This window comes from Antechinus flavipes, chromosome 4 (assembly GCF_016432865.1).
Source record: "Antechinus flavipes isolate AdamAnt ecotype Samford, QLD, Australia chromosome 4, AdamAnt_v2, whole genome shotgun sequence".
Lineage (NCBI taxonomy): Eukaryota > Metazoa > Chordata > Mammalia > Dasyuromorphia > Dasyuridae > Antechinus > Antechinus flavipes.
In genome coordinates this window covers 410,985,442-411,009,472 of record NC_067401.1, presented here as the reverse complement: position 1 = coordinate 411,009,472, position 24,031 = coordinate 410,985,442, and the positions used below count along the sequence as shown (strand labels likewise).

General features: G+C 33.4%; 1 protein-coding gene across 1 annotated transcript in view; it reads right to left on the bottom strand.

The window, feature by feature from the left end:
* Positions 1–24,031, bottom strand: part of COLGALT2 (collagen beta(1-O)galactosyltransferase 2) — a 137,182-nt gene that overhangs the window by 44,498 nt on the left and 68,653 nt on the right. The window contains exons 2-3 of the mRNA XM_051998794.1: positions 10,044–10,154; positions 7,249–7,366 (exon numbers count right to left, since the gene is read on the bottom strand). Coding sequence (XP_051854754.1) covers positions 7,249–7,366; positions 10,044–10,154 — 229 coding nt within the window. The remainder of the gene's footprint in view (positions 1–7,248; positions 7,367–10,043; positions 10,155–24,031) is intronic.

The window sequence follows — 24,031 nt, the reverse complement described above, 5'->3', positions numbered from 1 at the left end:
TGCAGAGGAAAAAAATCAAATGAGCCCTGCTCTCAAGAACCTTACATTGTAATAGAAAAATCATCATGTACTAAGTGTATTCAGAATGTATATGCAGAATAAAGACTAAAGAAATATAAAGTGTTTAAATATATGACAGGGGATAATATGAGCAGTTGGGAGGAGAAAATAAGAAAGGTAGCATAAAGAAGGTGCTATTTATATCTCATTGTGAAGGATGAAGGTTAGAAATTTTATGAGGCAGAAGTGAAGAATAAAAGCATACCAAGCACACTAACAAGAATGAATTTAGAAAACATGAGCTTCAGTTTCAGAATCAGTTTCTAAGCATTCTGCTTGAGGGAAAGAGATTGACATTTGAAATTCAAAACAGTTCCAAAGAATTCAAGGAGAAAAGGACTCAAGTGTAAATCTTTCCAAATTAGAACACAATTGAAATTATAAGAGATACAAATTTCCAAAAATTTAAGTCATATAATCAAAAGGGTTTTTCTGATCCATTAAAAAAATAGTAGTAAAAAGAATCTATAATAGAACACCTGACTTTCATCAACTAGAGGAACAAGTATTAAGAGAAACTTGCACACGCAATCACAGAAAACATAGTAACTGTCTAGTTTTGTTGAATTAAATTTAGTTATCAAAATAATACAACAAAATAAAAAACAATCTGCCTTCAACAATACAAAACAATTGCAAAAAAAGGAAGTCAATAACAAATTTAATGTTAAATATATAAATGGACATCTTCTAAAGAGAAAAATATCATAAAATGTACTTGAAACTAGAATGAATTATTGTGTTGTCTAATGGCAATATATTTAATGCAAAATATTTATGCAGATAAAAATTTAAAGGTTGGTCAAAAAGATATCAAACAGTCTAAGGAAAGCTGGGGCTACAGTAAATGGGAACATAAATTTGAATACAAAGTAGAGTTAATTAAGATAAATATGATAAAAGCCAAAATACACATGAATAATAAAATAAAAAAATATATATGTATATATATGTGGTCAAGTTCATAAAATAAAATCTTACAGTTTCATAAGAAGGGAATATAAAATTATCAATTGCAAAGTTCACACTACATTATCAGAATATGATAAATCAGAAATATGATAAATCAGAAATGATAAAAATACTGATTTGAATAGCTTAATGAATAGCCTGATTCTTATAGATTTGTGGTGGGAACATTATGGAAAAAGTAATGATGATGATGACAACTCACATTCATGTACATCAATCTGATTTGATCCTCATCAACTGAGGTAGGTATTATTATTATATGAATATTTATAAATAATGAGAGAAAAATTTAAATTTAATAATATAAATGCTTTTTTTGTTTTTTGCATAGGTGATTCCTCATATCTTGAATCCTGTCCTTTCCCACTTCTTATTAGAATTCCCGATTCCTTGAAACAAGGCCTTTCTTGAGCTCTATAGTTGTTAACTCTTTCTTTAAATGAGTCAGTCAATAAATATTTATTAAGCAACTATTAATGTGCCAGGTCCTGTGCTAAGCATGTGGATGTTGCAATTATTTATCTATGTATGAGCCATATCTGCATGCATCCTTACATCTTTAAAATACAAAGATCTTACATCCTTGAAAGGAAAAATTTTACTTTTAAATCCTTGTATCACCCTCTACACCTAGCATGATACCTTACCAAAACCAGAAAATCTAATCAAAACAGTTACAATAGCAAATGTAAAGTCTTCAATGCCTTTATTATACAAGGGAAAAGGAAGAATAAATGATTTGGAATTGTAGTAAAAAAAAATCAGATAAGGAATAAAATTTAAAAAAAATACACAATTGAAATCAAAGCAGATTGGGGCGGTGGTCCAGTGGATAGAGCACCAGCCCTGAAGTCAGGAGGACTTGAATTCAAATCTGTTCTCAGACACTTAACACTTCTTAGCTGCGTGACTCTTGGCAAGCCACTTAACCCCAATTGCCTCAGCAAAAAATAAAAATAAAATTATTATCGAAATCAAAGCTGATTAACAAAATAAAAAACAAGCCCAATCATAAAGATCAGCTACAACAACATAGCAAAGAAATAAACACCAATTAGACAATATTAAACAAAAGTGTCAGAGGAGGGAAGAGAAAGGAAAAAGCAACAAATGGCTTACACTGGATTTCTTCATAAGATTTTCTAACAAGTAGTAGCTAAGGAAAGCCATTTGAATTAGGGTGTCAGCTAATTGGAAGACAAATGCATCTGGCCAAGCAGTGCAGGATAATGGAGTAAGGGCAGGAAATTCTGTGATTAAACTTTTGTGGTTAAAATTAACAGCACAGATCTCACTTGGAAGACCCAGTGAGAGATTCGTCAACATAGATGATAGGAAATTGGTGATGGCAGTTAATAGAATGAGTTAGCATCAAGAGCTACAAGAAAACAAAGCATCTTATTGTCAGTTGATATGGTAGGCAAGAGGAATGTTGTACTGTTCTGAAGAATTTGTGCTATGTTTTTCTTTCCGAAAGCAATGAAAATATCTATGTACAAAATGTAAGTTAATCTTTCCTCAAAGGGAGAAGGGTAAAACAATTGTCTACTCTCCAGCTTACTTATTAAGGAAATTTTATTATTTATAATATGTCATAACAGATAAGATTAATTTGTAACATTTGTTAATAAATCTATACACTTATGCCACATATGATATTTGATATGAGTATACATTATAATTATATAATAAAATATAATGTGGATTACATAAATATTATTTTTTAAGGAGAATGAAGTGGGTTTGGGAAAGGAAGTAAACAATGATTCAGGAGCAAAACAAGTAATTGTTCATTTATATTGCCAAATATGTGTATATATGATATATTGAGACATGCAACACTATATTGTACAGTACATATACTTTGTATACACTGTAGCCCTCAAGGCATTAGTGATGATACACACATATACATATATACATATTTCATAATGATCAGGTAGAATTTGTATTATGGATGAAAAGGTGATTCAAATTAAGGAAACTGTTCACATAATACATCAGTAAGAGAGAAAAAGCAAAAAAAAAAAAAATGATTAGCCAGATGTAGTAGCACAAGTTTGCTCCTGGGCAACAGCAGCTGGTGGATGGAATAATCTCAGGAATCTGAACTGAGTTAAGCTAAAAGCTGATTGGATGTGTATACAAAATCCCACACCAATATGTTGTGTGGCCACCAATCTGTCTAAGGAAGGAATAAGTGACTCAGGTAGGAAAGCAAGTGAAAACTTCTGGACTGATTGTGATTTGAATTGGTATTGGGCTCATGAGTGGCCATTAAATTTCTAGCCTGGGAGAGATACGGGAGACCAAGTCCCAGAATATAATATAATACAATACAAATCATTTAGTAGCTATAAGAGCACTCATTTATAATTTTTTAAACTGGCAGGAATAGAAGAAATTTCCTTAATATGATTTAAAAAGCATCTTTTCAAAACCAAGCATCTTCATTATAAATAATGGAGGAACATTAGGAGTACTCTCACCAGTTGCTGATACAAAACCATGAGGTCTGCTTTCACCCCTTTCACTTAATATAATTTTAGAAATGTTAGCTATAGTAACAAAGACAGGAATAAGAATAAGGATTAGACTAGTAGTAGAAGGAACTCCTTAGTTATGTTTTACTGGTAGAAAGAACTCCCAGATAAGAAAGCTTCCTCTACCAATACAGGTCAGCACCTTATTTATAATTTATAGTCTTAGACAATTACCTAGAGCAGTGGTATAATATTCAACGAGAATCAAACAGTTCCCTGCAGGCCACATACTGACTTAGAAAACCACAAATTAACATTTTCTATGTTGTATTTTTATTTATTTTGTTAAGTATTTCTCAATTAAATTTTACTCTGATTCAGACCAAAGGGATTTTTGCTTGCTATCCATAGGCTTAAAGTTGGACACTTTTAACTGTATGAGACATTTATAAATAGAATTTCATAATGATTTCCAAAATAAGGAAAGAACAGTTAGAGGGATATTCCTTATATGGGCCCAAGATAAATGAACACAGTGAAAAATGTTGATATTTCCCAAATTGATTTATAATTTCCGAGACTATATAAACAGTAATACAAATTTTATATAGAAAAACAAGGTGGAAAATATTAAAGGGTAAGAAAAAAAGATTAATAGGAACTTGACTTATTAGACTGAAAACAGTATAAAATGGCATTTTTTAAAAAAAAAACTATTTGGTCTTGGCTTCTCAATATAAAAAAAGAGATCTAGAGAACAGAAGAAAGATTCTAAAAATAATATCTCATTATCTTTCTTTTTGCAAAGCAATTGGGGTCAAGTGACATGCCCAGAGTCATACAGCTAGGAAGTTTTAAATATCTGAGGCAGAATTTGAACTCAGGATCTTCACTTGAGGATCTGTGCTCTTTCCACTGTGCCATCTAGCTGCCCCAAAGATTCTAAAAATAAAAACAAATTGATAGAAAAGATATATGTTTTATATTATATCTAGGATATACTGTAACATATCTAACATATATAGGACTGCTTGCCATCTAGGGGAGGGGGTGGAGGGAGGGAGGGGAAAAATCAGAACAGAAGCGAGTGCAAGGGATAATGTTGTAAAAAAATTACCCTGGCATGGATTCTGTCAATATAAAGTTATTATTAAATAAAATAAAAGAAAATATTAAAAAAAGAAAAGATATATGTTTGATAAACTCTAAGTTGTTATGGGCCAACACATCAAAGGACCGAGCCAGGAGACTGACCTCTTTCCTCTTCCCTCTACCTCCAATTTATTTCATTTCCAGTCTGCAACACCTGTTGCAAAGGCTCCCTTGCAACTCCTTCAGATGGTATGATCCACAACTGTGGATGCTCTCGGGGAATTGACCTGTCCCTTAATACTAAGTTATTAGTCGTTGAGGAAAGAAATGATTTCTCTCTAATATTAGTTTTTTTAAAAAGTGAATGGCAATATGACAAAAAATAAGTCTAAATGCCAAGGTCACACTTTATGATCTAGTGCTTGGTCTGCACAGGATTTATGCTTTCATGAATGCATGGATGCCTGTCACAATACTTAGCAGACTATATATATATATATATATATATATATATATATATATATATATATATATATATATATATATATATATAAAACAAATACCTTAGCAGACTGGAAATGATAGCTTAAAAAATTAATCCTTCATATGATAAGCTTCTCTAAAAAGCTGACTTTGTCCTCAAGTGACAAATATATTATCAAGCTCTTTCTCAAAACTTCCCCAGCATGATTTGATTTTCTAGAACTTATTCTATATTTAAAGCTTTCGAAAACACTGGGTCACTCCTGTCTCTATATTCAACAATGAATTCTAATTATGCCAGGGTAATTAAAATTTTGTCTAAATTAAAAAAATATATTCACTTGAGATGTGGAAGGATACATTTTTTAACTAAATAGCAAATGGAAGAAAGGACAGAAGATAAAGTAGATGGATGCAATCACATAAAAATATTCTTGGAGATGAAAACTAGCAGACTTATTTTTATCTATCTATCTATTTATTGCTGAGGCAGTTGGGGTTAATGACTTCCCCAGAGTCACACAGTTAGGAAATGTTAAGTGTCTGAGGTCACATTTGAACTCAGATCCTCCTGACTTCAGGGCTGGTGCTTTAGCCACTGCACCACCTGAGCTGCCACCTAGCTGCCCCATAACAGACTTATTTTTTAAGAAAAAAAGCAATAGATTGAATTTTTTTGCAATTAGCCTGGTTAGAAGCTTTATCAGTAAATCAGACAAAGATCTAGAGTCTAGGAGTTGAAAATTTTTTTCAAGTATCAAAATTGTAAAATAGATAAATAGAAATGAACAGAAAATTTTATCAGTTTAAAATAAAGGAAAGAAGAGGGATAGTTTTAGACCTATGGTGTTGGAGAAAATTTAGTCAAATAAGGACTGGGAGAGATCACAGAAAGACAAAACATACTCTTTTATTCTATAAAATAAAAGAGCTTTTTACAAAAACAAAGTCAGTATAAAAAGAATAATATAAATTAATGAGAAAAATGTTTATTTCAAATATCTTTGATAAAGGTCTCATAAGTATCTATCAATTTCCTAAACATCTTAGGTAATCAATAGAACCATAATTAATACCTAATTGATAAGAAGATTCTGTGAAGTCAAGTCATTTTCAGTTGTGCCTGATTCTTCATGACCCATATTTGGAATTTTTTTTTTTGGCAAAGATACTAGAGTGATATGTTATTTTCTTCTCCAGCTCCAGAACTGAGGCAAACAGGGTCAAATGACTTGGTCAGGGCTACACAGCTAGTAAATGACTGAATCAAATTTGAATTCATTCCAGGCCTAGTGCTCTATCCACATAGCATAAATGATCAAATAATATGAATAAACAGTTTTTAGAAGAAATAAAATGAGAAGGTGCAAAGATGGATCATAAAGCACTGCAAATCATTAATAATTAGAGAAAGACAAATTGAAAATTTTCAAAATTAAAAATTTTCAGATTTTTACCATATCCCCATCAAATTGATTAAGACAAAATAACCACTTTTAGTCCCCTAATAGACTAATAGTGGTGGTAATGATCTAACAATTCTGGAAAACAATTTGGAGCAATGTTTGAACAGTAATTAAGTTATTCATACTTTCAGTAATATCATTGTTGGGCATTAACTCTAAGGAGGTCAAAGACTTGTAAAATATGCCTATCAGCAACCTTTTGTTTTAGTAAAAAACAGGAGAAAAATTTGTTGTTCATTAATTGAGGAATGGCTGAATAAATTAAGAGATGTTAATATAATACCAGAAGAGAAATGATGAATAAGAAGAATTAAGACTAAGTAGAGTAAGTAGAACCAAGGGACTAAAATATACGATGACTCAAATAATATGGTGAAAAACATCAGAACTCAGATGAACTCAATGACCAACCTTGACTCCAGAGTTCTGATAATCATTGGATCAGTCACTACAGCACGGCGATAGAGAGAATAGAGTACTGGGTCTGAAATCAGGAAGACCCAAGTCACTTTTGTTTGCCTATCTGCAAGATGTGGGGTTTAGGGTCCAAGGTCTAAAGCCCTTTCTATTTCTAAATTTATGAACCTGTGAAGCTATGAGATTAAAGACAAGAGACCTGTTTTGATTTCAGTGCAACAACTGTTAGACAATTGCTTTGGATATGCTCAAGAAATCAAAACATCTGCTTTTACCAGGATGTAGTCTGACCATTTTTCCCTCGCAGTTCGAAGGGCAGCCTGCCGGAGCTTCATGACATGTGTAAACCGGGAGCCTGGCCAGTGCTTTGGTCCAATTTCATCAGGGTAAGACCTAAGAAAGAAGGGAAGGATGATTGCATTTCTGCATTGTTTCAACTTCTGGGACAGCTGCTCAAAACACTCATCTATGTTCTCCTCCATTTTAATGAAAGAAGTAAAGGAAAGATTAAGATATAATCACCTCAAGTAACCTCCAAACATCTGGACATAGAGAAAGCTTCCCAGAGGAGACAAAGCCTATTCCCATTCGCCAATTTCTGCACAACTGTCTCAGCAGAAACTTTACATGACATGAGATTATGGACCAGGACAAGGAGATTTTGTCCCTTTTTGGTTCCATCAGCTGCTCACAGCTGTGTCTTTGAGCTCTGTCAGAACTTGCAATTAAACACAATCCAACTGTTACAACTTTTAAATTATTCTATAGATTTTTGGTTTGAGGGGCTATTGCTGTGAGGGAAATTTGATTCAGGAGATCCCACTTTCCTAAACTGGTCAATGCAAATTCTTGTGGGGATACTGTCACCATAATTCTCTCTTTTTCTGACTTGTAGAATTTACTCCTGGTTACAAATTTAGTCCTGGTTAATCCTATTTTCTACTGATTCAATTGCTTAAGAGAAAAAAGGTCAGAAGAGCAGCAGAATGAAATACAAACAAAAACAGGGTTAGTGTTTCGTCAGTGGAGTCATCATCCATATTTCCTACCACATTTTTCACTCTAATTGCTCATATAGTACTATGGAATAAACTGATTTAATCTTAATTCCAAGAATCATACTGAGTTCTTTCATCAATTTTTTTTTTTATTTTTGCCATGAAGGTTAGTGTATATATCCTGCAATCAATGCTCTTTTTCTTCATCTTATTCTTGAATATTATGAAGTGATCACTAATGATGTTTCTAGGTGACATGAAATGAAGTCTTGGGTACACTATATAATCAGCCTATTGTTGTCCTTTGTTCTTCAATTGAACTATGGCTTCAGGGAAAAGATGCCACAACATATAAGTGAATTGGATTTGTCAGGATGGACTGTACAAAATCACTAGCCACGGTGACTTCTTCTACTCTCATTTGGGTCCAGTGGCAAGACCAGGATGACTGAAAGTGACTCTGGCTGCAGGTTTTTTTTAAGGTTTCAATTTGCCCAAGGCAACACCCATTCAGTTATTAAGACTAGGTAGGAACTGAGGCAGAGAATAGCCTCTTTTATCTAGTCTAAAGAAAACCCAATCTAGAAAGAAAAGATCTTCAGTTTCTAAGGAAATATGAGAAAGCATGTGAAGCCCTGGACTTGGCATTAGGAAAGCCTCTGTTGGAATTTTTCTTCATTCACTTAGACACTTATTCTTTCTGAGAATCTGGATATTCTTATTTATAAAATGCACAAAATAATTCTTGAAGTGCCTATCTCTAAGAGTTGATGTGAGGCTCAAATGGATACTCAAATCTTCCACTCTTGTCACCAATGAGAAAAAAAATCATTTGAAAATTTCTATCAGATCTATCCAATATTTTGCTCTTCAGATTTATTTATAAATATTCTCTGAATAATCTGGATTAGCTGTATTTCTTGCCAATCTCTCAGTAGAATCTTGTTAGGGGATACTTATTTTGATCTTCCCCCCTCCTCTTCCTCCTTCTCAATTTCTTTTTGCAAATGATATTATAGTATAAAGTCTATAATTACAATGCCTCTTTATTTCATTGCTAAGTAACTTTTTTATTGTCCCTTCTTCCTTATCTCACAATTTCTTTTTTTGAATCAACAAATTGTTTAAAGAGACTGGATTGCAACTGATGTAGTTGTATCTTGAACTTTATCATCTTTTCCTTTCTTCTAATTTGATGTTTAATTTAATCTAGAAAATAAATTACTTAAATGTAAACCAACTTGAAGGAGGTAGAGAAAGTCTTTCAATCCCAGAAAGTGGCTAGATGGCATAGTGGATAGAACAGTGGTTCTGGATTCAGGAGGACCTGCATTCAAATTTGACCTTAGACATCTAAAACTTATTGACTGTGGGACCCTGGACAAGTCACTTAAGATTGCTTCAATGACAAAAACTGGACTCACACACTTTTCCATTTTACTTGAATTTTTCTTTTAATAGAATTTTGCTCTAAAAATTTGCTTGACATGAGCTTTATGCTGGATCTTGATTGTCTTTTTTCTTCATCACATAGAAATTTCCATTATATTAGAATGTCATAATAACTTTGATTTCTTCATCTCAAAACTGCTTGTCATATCCATCAACCATTATTTATTAGGGAATGATTTAAAAATTTTATTCATTTCCTATATGTTTAAGAAATGAGGTCTTTATCAGAGAAAACTTGCTGTAAAATTCTCTCTCCCCACTTTAATTTTTCTGCATTCCTTTTAATCTTGACTGCCTTGGTTTTCTTTGCATAAAAACCTTTTAATTTAATGTAACAGAAATTATCCATTTTATAATGCTCTCTAATCTTTCTTGGAATTCACTATATTCCTAAAACCAGTCTTCCTTAAGTTAAAATTTGGCTGACACTGGGGATGTCAAACAATAATTAGTAGATTTTTAATGTTTTTAAATATATTCATGCATGGTACTATGCTAACAAAGTTAAGAGCTTTATATTGAGGAAGCTACAAAATAAATGTCCATTGGAGCTTACAATATATTTTGAAAGATATCTGTGGAGAATGAAGAACAATCAATGATTTGTCATCGATACTCACTGAGGATCATCCATAGGCCTCCATTCCACATAGTGGTATAATTTCTGAACATTCTTCAGCCACTCTCTGAGGATCTCTGTTGTGTTGTCAACATTGTGATCTGTAGCTGCCCTAAGGGAGGAATAATACAGTCCAGTTATATCCTTAAGACCAGATAGAAGGAAAAAAGAAAATACAAAAGTCCTCAATCTTCCTGAAAGAAGAATAATATTTTTAAGACCATTAAAAAAGCCCATGTGTAAATGAACATGTTATTGCACTAGACCCCTCAAAAAGCAAAAGTTTTAATTGAATTAACCAGTCAACTTTTGTGAATCAGTTTTCCCATTCCTTGTTCTACACATTTTAACAATACATTTATATCAGTTTCAGCTATACAAATTCAATTAGAATTGTTTCACTTTTTTCCCATAAGTAATTTTGAGAGCAAGATTCCCAAGTTGCAAACACAAATAATGAGCAAGTTAAAGCCATCAGAGAAAAGAAGACTTGAAAGGAAAATGAGAGCTGTCTCCAAGAATTTGAAGAGCTAACAGGTGGAAGAGGGATTAATTTATGCTCTTTGGTCTTAGAGATAGAACTAGGACTGTGTCAGTTAATGGGAAATAGATTGAGATTTAGGAGTAACAGAATCTTTAATGGGAAATAGATTGAGATTTAGGAGTAACAGAATCTCCTTCACTAGAAGTCTTCAAGACTTTAAGTGAAAGTTGGATCTTCTTTTGCTGTGGATACTGTACAGAGACTGGACTAGATGGTCTCTGGGATTTTAGGATCCTCTAAGATTTCATGCTGACATTTTAGTGACAATAATGTTGAAGTGACAAGTACAACATAGCAAAGCTTATGAGCAAAGAGTTAAATTTTAGTCAAGACTTATTCTAAAAGGTTCCCATTTCTTTTCAACATTGGGAATGAGACATAAGATTTATCTTCAACAATTAATGGAATAGCTTCTTGCTGCTGCCAAGAGGAAGAAGAACACCATGGGGTACTAATGGAAGAGACCTACAGTTGTGTAAAAATCAGCCTTGCAGGTGGTTCCACTGAGGCATATTTGTTAACTGCTTGTAGAGCCATAGAACAACAGTGCTTTTAGAGCTAGAAGAAAATGTAGTGATTTATCTCTTCTGTCTTATTTTAAGAAAAAAGGAAAGGAAGACCCAGACAGAATAAAAGATTTGCTCAACTTAGCACTGATAGTAACAGGTTAGTTCAGGTTGACACTGAATTAATAACAATTCATTGATTATAGTTAGAAATTCTATCACAATCATATACTATAATTACAACAACAATTCACTACTTTATGGACATCCCCCTCAATTTCTAATTCTTTGCTGCCACAAAAAGAGCTGCCATAAATATTTTGTATAAAAAGATGTTTCCCTTTTCTTTGATCTCTTTGACAGACCTAGTTGTGGTATTTCTGGGTCAAAGCTATGCACAATTTTATAGCCCTTTGGGCATAGTTCCAAATTGCTCTCCTGAATGGTTGAATCAGTTCACAAGTCCACTAACGAGTATTTCCCCTTGCTTCCCTAATTTACTATTGTCTAAATTGTTAAGGACCATGCCTAAGTGAAAGGGCAGGTCAATTCTTTTTTTTTTAATTTTATTTTATTTAATAATAACTTTGTATTGACAGAATCCATGCCAGGGTAATTTTTTACAACATTATCCCTTGCACTCGCTTATGTTTCATTTTTTCCCCTCCCTCCTTCCACCCCTCCTCCCCCCAAGATGGCAAGCAGTCCTATATATGTTAAATATATTGCAGTATATCCTAGATATAATATATATTTGCAGAACCAAACAGTTCTCCTGTTGCACAGGGAGAATTGGATTCAGAAGGTAAAAATAACTTGGGAAGAAAATCAAAAATGCAAATAGTTCACATTCGTTTCCCAGTGTTCCTTCTTTGGGTGTAGCTGTTTCTGTCCATCATTTATCCATTGAAACTCAGTTAGGTCTCTTTGTCATAGAAATCTACTTCCATCAGAATACATCCTCATACAATATTGTTGTTGAAGTGTATAATGATCTCCTGGTTCTGCTCATCTCACTTAGCATCAGTCCATGTAGGTCTCTCCAAGCCTCTCTGTATTCATCCTGTTGGTCATTTCTTACAGAACAATAATATTCCATAACATTCATATACCACAATTTACCCAGCCATTCTCCAATTGATGGGCATCCATTCATTTTCCAGTTTCTAGCCACTACAAACAGGGCTGCTACAAACATTTTGGCACATACAGGTCCCTTTCCTTTTTTTAGTATCTCTTTGGGGTATAAGCCCAATAGAAACACTGCTGGATCAAAGGGTATGCACAGTTTGATAACTTTTTGAGCATAATTCCAGATTGCTCTCCAGAATGGTTGGATTAGTTCACAACTCCACCAACAATGCATCAGTGTCCCCGTTTTCCCACATCCCCTCCAACATTCATCATTATTTTTTCCTGTCATCTTAGCCAATCTGACAGGTGTGTAGTGATATCTCAGAGTTGTCTTAATTTGCATTTCTCTGATCAATAGTGATTTGGAACACTCTTTCATGTGAGTGGTAATAGTTTCAATTTCATCATCTGAAAATTGTCTGTTCATATCCTTTGACCATTTATCAATTGGAGAATGGCTTGATTTTTTATAAATTTGAGTCAGTTCTCTATATATTTTGGAAATGAGGCCTTTATCAGAACCTATAATTGTAAAGATGTTTTCCCAGTTTGTTGCTTCCCTACTAATCTTGTTTGCATTCGTTCTGTTTGTACAAAGGCTTTTTAATTTGATATAATCAAAATTTTCTATTTTGTGATCAGTAATGGAATCTAGTTCATCTTTGGTCACAAATTTGTTTCTCCTCCACAAGTCTGAGAGATAAACTATCCTATGTTCCTCTAATTTATTTATAATCTCGTTCTTTATGCCTAGATCATGGACCCATTTTGATCTTATCTTGGTATATGGTGTTAAGTGTGGGTCCTTGCCTAATTTCTAGGGCAGGTCAATTCTCCTAGAGCCTCCACAACTATGAATCATAACACTTGAAGGAGTCACAAAGCAGCATTTACTTACACAGATGTTCCTTGTGGATTGGGAATGAAATAAATTGGAGGCAAGAGGGAAGAGGAAAGAGGTCAGACAATGCAACTGCCTCTCAGTTGGGAGGTCAGAGGACATCAATTGCCTCTTGTATCATCATCATCATCCTCTCACATGAAGAGATCCATTCTACAGGTCTGAGTTAAACCTCCAGCAGCCACTGGCAGGTGGCTCCCGTACCACAACATATGGTGCCCAAAGTGGGGCATCCAGAAGGACACAACATAGGGCACCCGAATGTGGGGCATAAGAAACACAAGAAACAAAGATATAGCAGTGCTTGAGAACTATTCATGAATAGGATCCTTCCAGAGTTCCTTCATTAACCAGTGGGGAAGGAAAGGAAGAAGAGACTCAGTAAGACTTTTTTTAGTCAGGGTAATTAATTAAATGGGCCAACACATCAAAGAGCCGAGTCAGGAGACTGATGAGTGACTTATGAAAAATGCCTCTTTCTTTGTTTGAAAGTTTGCCTCTATGACATCTCACAAGATTCAACACCTGCTATAGTGCTATTTGCACTCCCTAGCATGCAAACTTAGATATCTTAGCATGTGGACTCAGATAACAGCCAATGCATAAACTTACTGACCATGCTGCAGAGGGGAAATAATCACACTCCCATAAAACAAAAAATGGAGAAATGTTAAGGACCATGACTAGGTGAAGGGGCAGGTCAATTCTCCAAGAGCCTCCACAGATATGAATCATAACACTTGAAGATGTTGCAAAGCAGCCTTTACAGCATTACAAAACAGATGTTCCTTGTGGATTGGGAATGAAGTAAATTAGAGGCAAGAGGGAAGAGGAGAGAGGTCAGACAATGCAACTGCCTCTTGGTTGGGAAGTCAGAGAAAAGCAACTGCCTCTCAATCTCCTTATATCATCATCATCCTCTCACTTGAAGAGATCCATTCTACTAAATCACTTACCTATTTTGATTTTGTCTTGCTATATGGGTATAAGATGTTGATCTATGTCTAGTTTCTTCTAAACTGCTTTCTAGTTTCCACAGCAATTTTTGGTAAATGGTGAGTTCTTACCCCCAAACTTAGATCTTTAGGATTATCAGATTCTAGATTTTATGGTCATTTACTATTATATTATGGATCCGATCTATTCCACAGCTCCATCACTCTATTTCCTTACCAGTACTAGAATCTTTTGATGATTATTGCTAAGATAGATTGAAATCTGATACTGTTAGGCCACATTCCTTCACTTTTTCTTTCTTTGAATAATTTGATAATTTTGATGTTTTGTTCTTCCAGATAAATTTTTAAAATAATTTTTCTAGTTCTATAAAATAATTCTTTGGTAGTTTGATTGGCATGGAACTGAAAAAATAAATTAACTTAGGTAGATTTGTCATTTATATTAGATTAGCTAAACCTACCAATGAGTAATTACTATTTCTCTAGTTGTTTAGATCTGTCTTTGTGTGAAAAGTATTTTGTAATTCTGTTCACATAGTTCTTGGGTTTGATTTAGTAGGTATACTCCCAAGTATTTTTAATTGCTGCCAGTTATTTTAAATGGGATTTCTCTTTTCATTTATCATAATTTATGTGGGTTTATATTATGTCCTGAAATTTTTGCTGAAGTTCTTAATTCTCTCAACTAGATTTTTAGATGATTCATTAGAGTTCTCAGTATCATATAAATTGTAAACAATGAAGGTTTTGTTTTCTCATTTCCTATTTTTCTTTAACTTTTGTTTCTTGGCTTATTGCTAGCATTTCTAATACAATATTGTATAATAATGGTGATAATAGACCTTTTTGCTTCACTCCTGATCACTCCTGGCTAGGTTCACTTTGTCTCCTTTACAGATAAATCTTGCTATTGATTTGAGATAGACACTACTTATAATTTTAAGAAAGGTCCATTTATTCCTATCCTTTCTCATCTATTTTATTTAGAAAGTTTTACTGGCACATAATTGGTCAAAATAACTTCAAATAATTGTTTTAATTTCATCTTCCTTAATAATGCCTTTACTCCTTCTATTTTTGATAATGGTAATTTGGTTTTCTTCTTCCTTTTTTAAAAAACCAACTGGTTTAATCCTTTCTATTGGTTCCCCCCAATAAAATCAGTTTTTCATTTTTTTATTAGTTCAGTGATTTTTTAAAAACTTTCTGTTTTATTAATCTCTCTTTTGTTTTTTGTTTTGTTTTGTTTTTAGGATTTCCATTTTAGTATTTATCTGGGGATTCAAAATTTGTTCTTTTTCCAGTTTTATTTTTGTTCCATGTCCAATTCACCCATCTGCTCATTCTCTCTTTTACTGATACAAACATTTAGAGATTTAAAAAAATTTCCATAAGTACTGCTTTGATTTTATCCCAGAGATTTTGTCATGTTGTCTCATTATTATTATTCTCTTTAATGAAATTATTGGTCATTTGTATGATTTGTTCTTTGACCCATCCATTCTTTAAGATTAAATTATTTAGTTTCAAATTAATTTTAATGTGTGCTTCCATGACCCTTATTAAATGTAATTTTCATTGTGTCATATCTGAAGAAGGTGCATTTAATATTTCTTCTTTTCTGCATTTGATTGTGAGGTTTTTATCCTTAATACATGGTCAATTTTTGTAAAAGCACCATATATAGCTTTAAAAAAATTATTTTCTATCCCATTCATTTTACTCCCAGAGGTCTGTTATATCTAACTTTTCTAAGATTCTAATCATCTTCAGTTATTTTAAGTTTATTTTATTGTTAGATTTAAAGTTCCCTAGTAGCAAAGTTTTATTGTTTAGTTCTTTTATTTATTTACCATTTCCTTTAAGAATTTGGATGCTATGACTTTTGGTGAATATTTATTTATTATTGATATTATTTCATTGTCTATGGTGCTCTTCAACAAAAATGTGTGTTTTTTTGCTTATCTCCTTTAGATAGGTCTCTTTTTGCTTTTGCTTTGTCTTAGATCATGATTTTTATATCTGCCCCCTTTTTTTAACTTTAGCTGAAGCACAATAGATTCTGCTCCATCTCTTTATTTCAACTGTCTCTCTCTTTGTTTCACTTGTGTTTTACGTAAACAATATATTATTGGATTCTAGTTCCTAATCCATTCTGCTATCCACTTCCATTTTATAGGTGAATTCATCCCATGATTACTAATTATGCATTTCCCCTCACCCTTTTTTTTCTTCTGTCTATCTTTTTCTTTTTCTTTTTTTTTTGGGGGGGTTCTCTCTTATAAAGTCTGTTTTGTTTCTGACCACTATCCTCCTTTATGCATCTTTCCTTTTATTGTCTCCCCCTTTCTCTTAACCCTTGGTTACTCCTATTTTCCTGTGTAGTAAAATAGATTTCTGTATCCATTTGAGTGTGTATACATATTCTTCCCTCTTTGAACAAATTTAGGTGAGAATGAGGTTTAAGTGTTGCATGCATGCCTCCTCTGTTTTCCCTTTTACTATAAAAGTTTTACCATGCATTTTTTTTGAGAATTTTCCTCATTGTTTTTCTGCCTTTTCCTTTTTCCAGTGCACCCTCCCTTTTGCCTGTCTATTGCTATATGTGTGTGTGTGTGTGTGTGTGTGTGTGTGTGTGTATGTTTATTCACAATGCAAACAACTCACTCCTGCATTCTCGGTCTATGGAGAATCTTTCCTTTTAAAAATTATTTTACTTTCAATTCATAAGACAAAAGCATTTCCATAACACAGTATAATAACAAAAAGATGATTGTACATCAAACTGCAAATCTATACCTACAACTCATTATTTCTTCCAAATATACAAAGTCATCATGTAAATTTCCTTTTTTCCCTTCCCCCCACCCTACCTTAGAGATAACTACGATTAGACACAAATAGGCATGTGTACATATATGTGGGTGTGTAAAAATAAAACATATGTAAATTATTCTTATATACTTCTATTTATCAAATATTTCTCTGGATATGTCTGTCATCATATGCCTTTAATTTTTAATTTTTGTATTTATAAAAATCAAAATTATTTAGTCACTCAAAGTCATTCTTAAAACAATACTACGGTTACTGCATTTCTCCTTCATTTTTGTGTTTTTATGCATCTCTTTAGTCTAATGTTTAAAAGTCAGATTTTCTATTCAGCTCTGATCTTTTCATTTGGAATGCCTGACAGTCTCCCACTTCTTCAAGTAGCTATTTTTCCCTTGAAGGATAACATTCAGTTTTTCTTAGTAGATTACTCTTGGTTGTAATCCTAGCTATTTTGTCTTCTGAAAAGCATATTTTAAGCCCTCTGTTTCTACAACTTGTGACCCTGACTATTTTTTAATATAGCTTTTTATTTTTCAAAATACATGAAAAAGATAGTTTTCAACATTCACCTTTGCAAAGCTTTGTGTTCCATATTTTTCTTCCCTCTTCTCCACATTCCCCCTCCCCTGGACAAAAAGCAAACCAATATAGGTTAAATATGTACAATTCTTCTAAACATATTTCCACATTTATCATTCTGAACAAGAAAAATTGATCCCGACTATTGTTAAAATTTTGAATGATTCCTTTCTGGCTACTTGAAATATTTTCTCTTTACCCTAGAAGCTCTGGAATTTGATTATAAAATTCCTTGAGTTTTTATTTTGGCATCTCTTTCAAGTAATGATCAGCACATTCTGGTTCTAGGATACTTAAAGTGAATGTAAATAGCCATTGTTTTTGTTTTGGTCATAAACTTTCAGATTGATTTTTTTTTCTTTTTTCCTTTTCTTTTTCTTTTTTTGATTCAGTAAAAGGGATCATCCTTTGTCTCATATTTTACTATAACCTTAATCACTGAACAGGCATTGCCTCAGACAAAATGAAACATGGGAAAGATTTTAGCTTAAAAAGACCAAGGTCTCCCACTGCATGTAGGACCACTTCCAATCATCCTGATCTATATATTGCCTATGGACTCAGATGACCCCAGAGGGAAAAAGTGAAGCTGACTTAAATACAATTCACATGTATATCATGGTATCACCTCCCTGATATCACAGTCCTCTGAAAACAAAGGACAAGCAGCAATAATTGTCTTTTCATAATTTTCTTCCCTCACTCTTATTTCTTTATGCTATTTTCCCTTTATCACTCTGATTTTATTTTTAAAAGCTCTTCCAGAATTTCTTATTAGATTTGCATCTAATTCACACACACTCCCTTTTAAGGCTTTGCTTATAGCTGTTTTGACATAATTATCTTCTGAGTTTATGTCTTGTTTTTTATGGTCAAATTCCTTTTTATTTCCCCTTCTTTTTCAAGTCCATTTCTTGACTTTGAACTTTATATATTTTGTTTCCAGAGTTTGGGAGAGGAACATGGAAAGACTGTCCAGAGTTTCAGGGTCTTGCATACTGCTGTTTTCAGATCTAGTTCTGGAGGATGGGAGTTTCTGGTATTTTTCCAAATAGGTGTGATTTTGGAAGAGAATTTGGAAGAGGTAAGAGACCATTCTCCTGGTCTGAACTTTGGTCTTTACCCAGGAAGAACCCCATTCCCTTGGAATTGAAATCAATACTGCTCCTCAGGGCCCCTGCTTCCTTGTGACTGAAAATGTTCCTCCTTATTCTTGAATTGAAATCTAGAAGTGGGTATAGGCAATTAGTTGCCAAACTCCTGTACCCAGTGTTCTCTATAATCTCTTTATGACCAGTTGTCATGTTTCTGGTTTGAGAGCTCCCAAGTCAGCTACTACTTCTGTTGCTATCATCAAAAACACCACTGGTGTTGCATCCATATGGATTCTGGGTCAGCCTTCATCTTCCTATGACAGATTTCTCCTTCTGACCTCATAAGTTATCTTGGTATGGAAGAATATCTCACTATAACCTTTCATTGATTCTGCCACCCCAGAATTCAATTTGAGGAACAGTTTTTCAGTTATTTAGAGAGGAATGTTGGGAAAGCTCAGCTGAGTGTTTACTTTTCTATCATTGCTTTCCCTCAGAAGTCCCTTTTCACTGGCTGTCTATCCCACCTTTATGTACTATTCTCTCACCTCCTTGACTCAGTTCAAATCCTATTTATTCCAGATCTTCTTCTGTCCTTCTCAAAATGCCTTCCATCTTTTATCTAAATTGCATTTACCTAGATGTTCTCATATTGTCTTTCCCATTAGAGTGTAAGTTTCTTGAGGGCAATGACTGTGTTTTCTTATTTCCCAGCATGTAGCACAGTGTTAGGCATATAATAAGTACTTAATAACTATCTTTTGATTACAGCATCTCTCTAACCTACTGGATTAGTGACCCTATTGAAAAATAGAATATGAAAAGTGTATGTTTGGCATGAATTATTTTTTTCTTCAAATACATCTTTTTGATGTTGATAGCTTTTTTCCTTTCAAATCTATCCTCCTTTGTGACAAAGAAAAACAATTAAGTAAGAACACCTAATAAACTGATTATATCAGATAATATATTCAATATTCTTTCCTAGTAGGCATTCTCCTTCCTTTCTTTTGTGGGAAAGAAAATGTGTTTAAATATTGGTTCTCTGGGACCTTAGCTTTTTTTACCCAGAAAAACAAAACCAAAAAGAGAATTTTATATGAAAATTTAAACTTCCACTAAAGAATTTTTAAAGCACATATTAAATTGCCCCATTTGTATCTCCTTTCACCTGTATTTTCAAATATTTTATTCATGCTAATGTCTGTTTACATTTCCATTTCTACACACTCACTTCCATAAAGCTCTTTCTTCACAGCAAACATAGTGAAGCTAACCTAATCAATGTTAGCCATATTTGAAAATATAAATTTCATTCTCTACTACTAGAGTCAATTGGCAAGAATTTAGTAAGTTAGTCAAAAAAAAGTGTTCTAAGTGTTACTATGTATGTATTTGTACATAGTACAAAGATTTTTGTTAAATATTGGGTTCAAAAAAGGCAAAAATACAATTTAATAACTGGCTTCACATATATATGAAGAACTACTGCAATGAAAATTTGTTTTTTTTGTTGTTGTTCAGTTGTTTTCAATTGTGTCTCACTCTTCATGACCCTATATGAGGTTTTCATGACAAAGTTACTCAACTGGTTTGCCGTTTTCTTCTCCAGCTCATTTCATAGAAGAGAAAAATAAAACAGAGTTGCTGACCTATCCAAGGTCATACAGCTAGTAGTAGTAAATCTTAAACCAGATTTAAACTTAGGAAGAAAAAAACTGCTTGACTGCAGGGCTGGCACTCTATCTAGTGTGTCATCTATTTGCCCTCCAACAAAGATAGTGTTCAAGTATTTTCCAGGTGCACAGAGAACAAAATGGGAAGAAAGAGACTTAAATTGTAAAACTGAGGTATTTAAGTCAAATATAAGGAAGAATTTCTAACAATGAGAACTATTAAAACAGTCATAAGCTCCTTTTCACCAAACATCTTTGAAAATAAAATTGATTTTTATCTGCCTAGAATAATTTAACTGTGATTTTGTTTGAAGGTGAGATGATGAGCTAAATGATTTCTCAAACTTTATTGCATTCTCATGGGTCTTTAAATGCTAACTGATTGCTTAAAGGACCACAATAAACACTGATGGTAAAGATTACTCCATTTTTGATCTCACTTAAATTGTCCCCTAGCCTCCTCTTCATTAAGCAAAGTAATCCTATTTCTTTTTTTCTTTTCTTTATTTTTCTCTCTATAGATCATCTTCTCTATGTTTCTATTGCATCTGTTAATGAAAGATGGGATTTGGCATTTACCTTCTTCACACAAGAGTAGAGAAATTGCTGAAGATTAGAAGGTATTCCAAGTTTCTTATTTTCCAAGGTGGAGAAGAAATAATACTAAGTCAAGAACCAGAAGTCCTGAGTTCAAATCCAGCTTTTGGCATGAACTAGTTGAGGGATTTTGGGCAAATCACTTAACCAATCTGGGCTTCAGTTTGATCATCTGTGTAATGATGAGATTTGAATAAATTTCCAGCTCTAGAATTATAAGAATTATAATCTTGAGACCCCATAATCATGTTCCTCCAGTACATTAAATTTCTTGAGGAAAGGGATGATCTGATTTTTGGTTTTATATCCAGAACACTTAGTACCATACGTAGTCCATTAAAAGCAATTTAATAGATAATTTTGATTACATTAAGTTAAAAAGCTTATGTTTTGTACAAACAAAACCAATGCAGACAAAATTAGAAGTGAAGCAATAAACTGAGAAAACATTTTTACATTCAAGGGTTCTGATAAAGACCTCATTTCTAAAATATAGAATTGACTCAAATTTATAAGAATTTAAGACCTTCTCCAATTGATAAATGGTCAAAGTATATGAATAGGCAATTCTCAGATGAAGAAATTAAAACCATCTCTAGTCATATGAACAAGTGCTCTAAATCATTATTGACCAGAGAAATGCAAATTAAGACAACTCTGGGGTACCACTACACACCTCTCAGATTAGCTAAAATGACAGGAAAAAATAATGATGGATGTTGGAGGAGATGTGGGAAAATTGGGACACTAATACATTGTTAGTAGAATTGTGAACTTATGCAACAATTTTGGAGAGCAATTTGGAACTATGCCCAAAGGGCTATTAAGCTGTATGTGCCCTTTGATCCATGGGGTATTTCTCCTGGACTTGTATGCCAAAGACAACATAAAGGAGGGAAAGGGACCCCCATGTGCAAAAATGTTTGGAGCAGCCTTTTTGTGTGGCAAGGAACTAGAAACTGAGTGGAAGCCCATCAGTTGGAGAATGGTTAAACAAGTTATGGTATATGAATGTTATGGAATATGATTGTTCTATAAGAAATTATTAGCAGGATGATTTCAGAGAGATTTGGAGAGACTTACATGAACTGATTCTAAGTGAAATGACCAGAACCAGGAGATTATTACATATGATAATAGCAAAATTATACAATGATCAATTCTGATGGATGTGACTCTTGTCAACAATGAGGTGATTTGGACTAGTTCCAAAGATCTTATGATGAAGAAAGCCAACTGCACCCTCAGAGAGGACAGTGGGAACTGTTTGTAGACCATCACATAGTTTTTTCACTCTTTTTGTTGTTGTTATCTTACGTTTTTTTTCTTTCTCATTTTTTTTTTCCTTTTTGATCTGATATTTCTTGGGCAGCATGAGATTTGTGGAACTATATATAGAGGAATTGCACACATTTAACATATATTAGATTGCTTCCCATCTAGGGGATGGGGGTGAAGAAGGGAAAGAATTAGAACATAGGATTTTGTAGAGGTGAATGTCAAAAATTGTTCATGTATATTTTGAAAATAAAAAAGCTATTTAATAAAATTTTAAAATTAGAACTTATTAAATACCTCAGAGTTGTCTTAATTTGTATTTGTATTTGAGGAGAGTCCAATTCCCATTGGCATCACCCTTCCTTGTTTTTGTTACTTGTATTGTGGTCATAGGGTGCTTAAAGTCTCTAATAATTTTTTTCCTTTATGCCATAATGGGTTTTTTGATAGACTCCATATTTCATTGATAACAGTACTTCCTCTACTAATACACAATAAATTCCCTACAAGACTTAGTGATGGTTTCACGATCAAATGTGTGCAATCAAAAATATTTGTTACAAGGATATGAACAGACAATTTTCAGACAAAAAACCCAGTCATTTCTAGTCATGTGAAAAATGCTTTAAATCACTGTTAATTAGAAAAATGCAAATTAAGACAACTCTGAGGTACCTCTGTATATCTCTCAAATTGGTTAAGATGACAGAAAAGATAATGATAAATGTTGGAGGTGATATGGGAAAATTGGAACACTAACAATAATAATAATAAATTGGTGGATCTGTGAACTGACCCAGTCATTATGGAGAAACTGGAACTATGCCCAAAAGGGCTATAAAACTGTGCATATCCTTTGATTCAGCAGAGTCTCTACTGGGTCTATATCACAGAGAGATCATAAAGGCCGGAAAGGGACCCATATGTGCAAAAATGTTTGTAGTAACTCTTTTTGTAGTGGAAAGGAACTGGAAACTGAGTGAAAAGGCTGAATAAATTATGGTATATGAATGTTATGGGATATTATTGTTCTATAAGAAACAATCAGCACGATGATTTCAGAAAGGCCTGGAGAAACTTAGATGACCAGTGCTAAGTGAAGTGAGTAGAGCCCAAAGAACATTGTAGCAACAACAAAATTATACAATGATTAATTCTGGTGGATGTGGTTCTTTGTAACAGCAAGGTGATTCAGGCCAGTTCCAATGGTCTTGTGATGGAGACAGCCTTCTTCCCCCCAAGAGAGAGGACTGTGGGGACTGAATGTGGATCATAACATAGTATTTTTTCCCTTCTTGTTGTTGTTTGCTTGCTTTTTTTTAATTTGATTTGATTTGTGTGTGTGTGTGTGTGCAGCATGATAAATGTGGAAATAAATGTCTTTAGAAGAACTGCATACATTTAATCTATGTTGAATTACCTGCTGTCTGGGAAAGAGGACAGGGAGGAAGAGAGGAAGAAAAATTTGCAACAAAAGGTTTTTCAAGAATGAATGTTAAAAACTATCTTTGCATGTATTTTGATAAATAAAAAAGCTATTATTTAAAAAATTGTTTGTTACTCTTATAGTGAATCTTATAAGGGTAAGTCTCCCTAAAGTAACTAAGGCTGGTCATTGGATGACAATTCATCATCAGCCAGACCCATACCAACATTTTCCACTTTAGCAACTACCAGAGCTCTCACTCTGCTGGCTTATTATCTTCTGGGAAGTCAGGATCCTTTCCATGCTAGGATGTTATGTTATGCAAATATCCAAGTCCAAAAAGATACCAACAATTATGCCTTTTCATTCTAAGGAATGAAGTTTCCTCTTACATAGAGAGTAGGACTTGGAAGGAAGAATTTCCTAGAAAAGAAGACCTAAGTTCAAAGTTGGCCTCAGA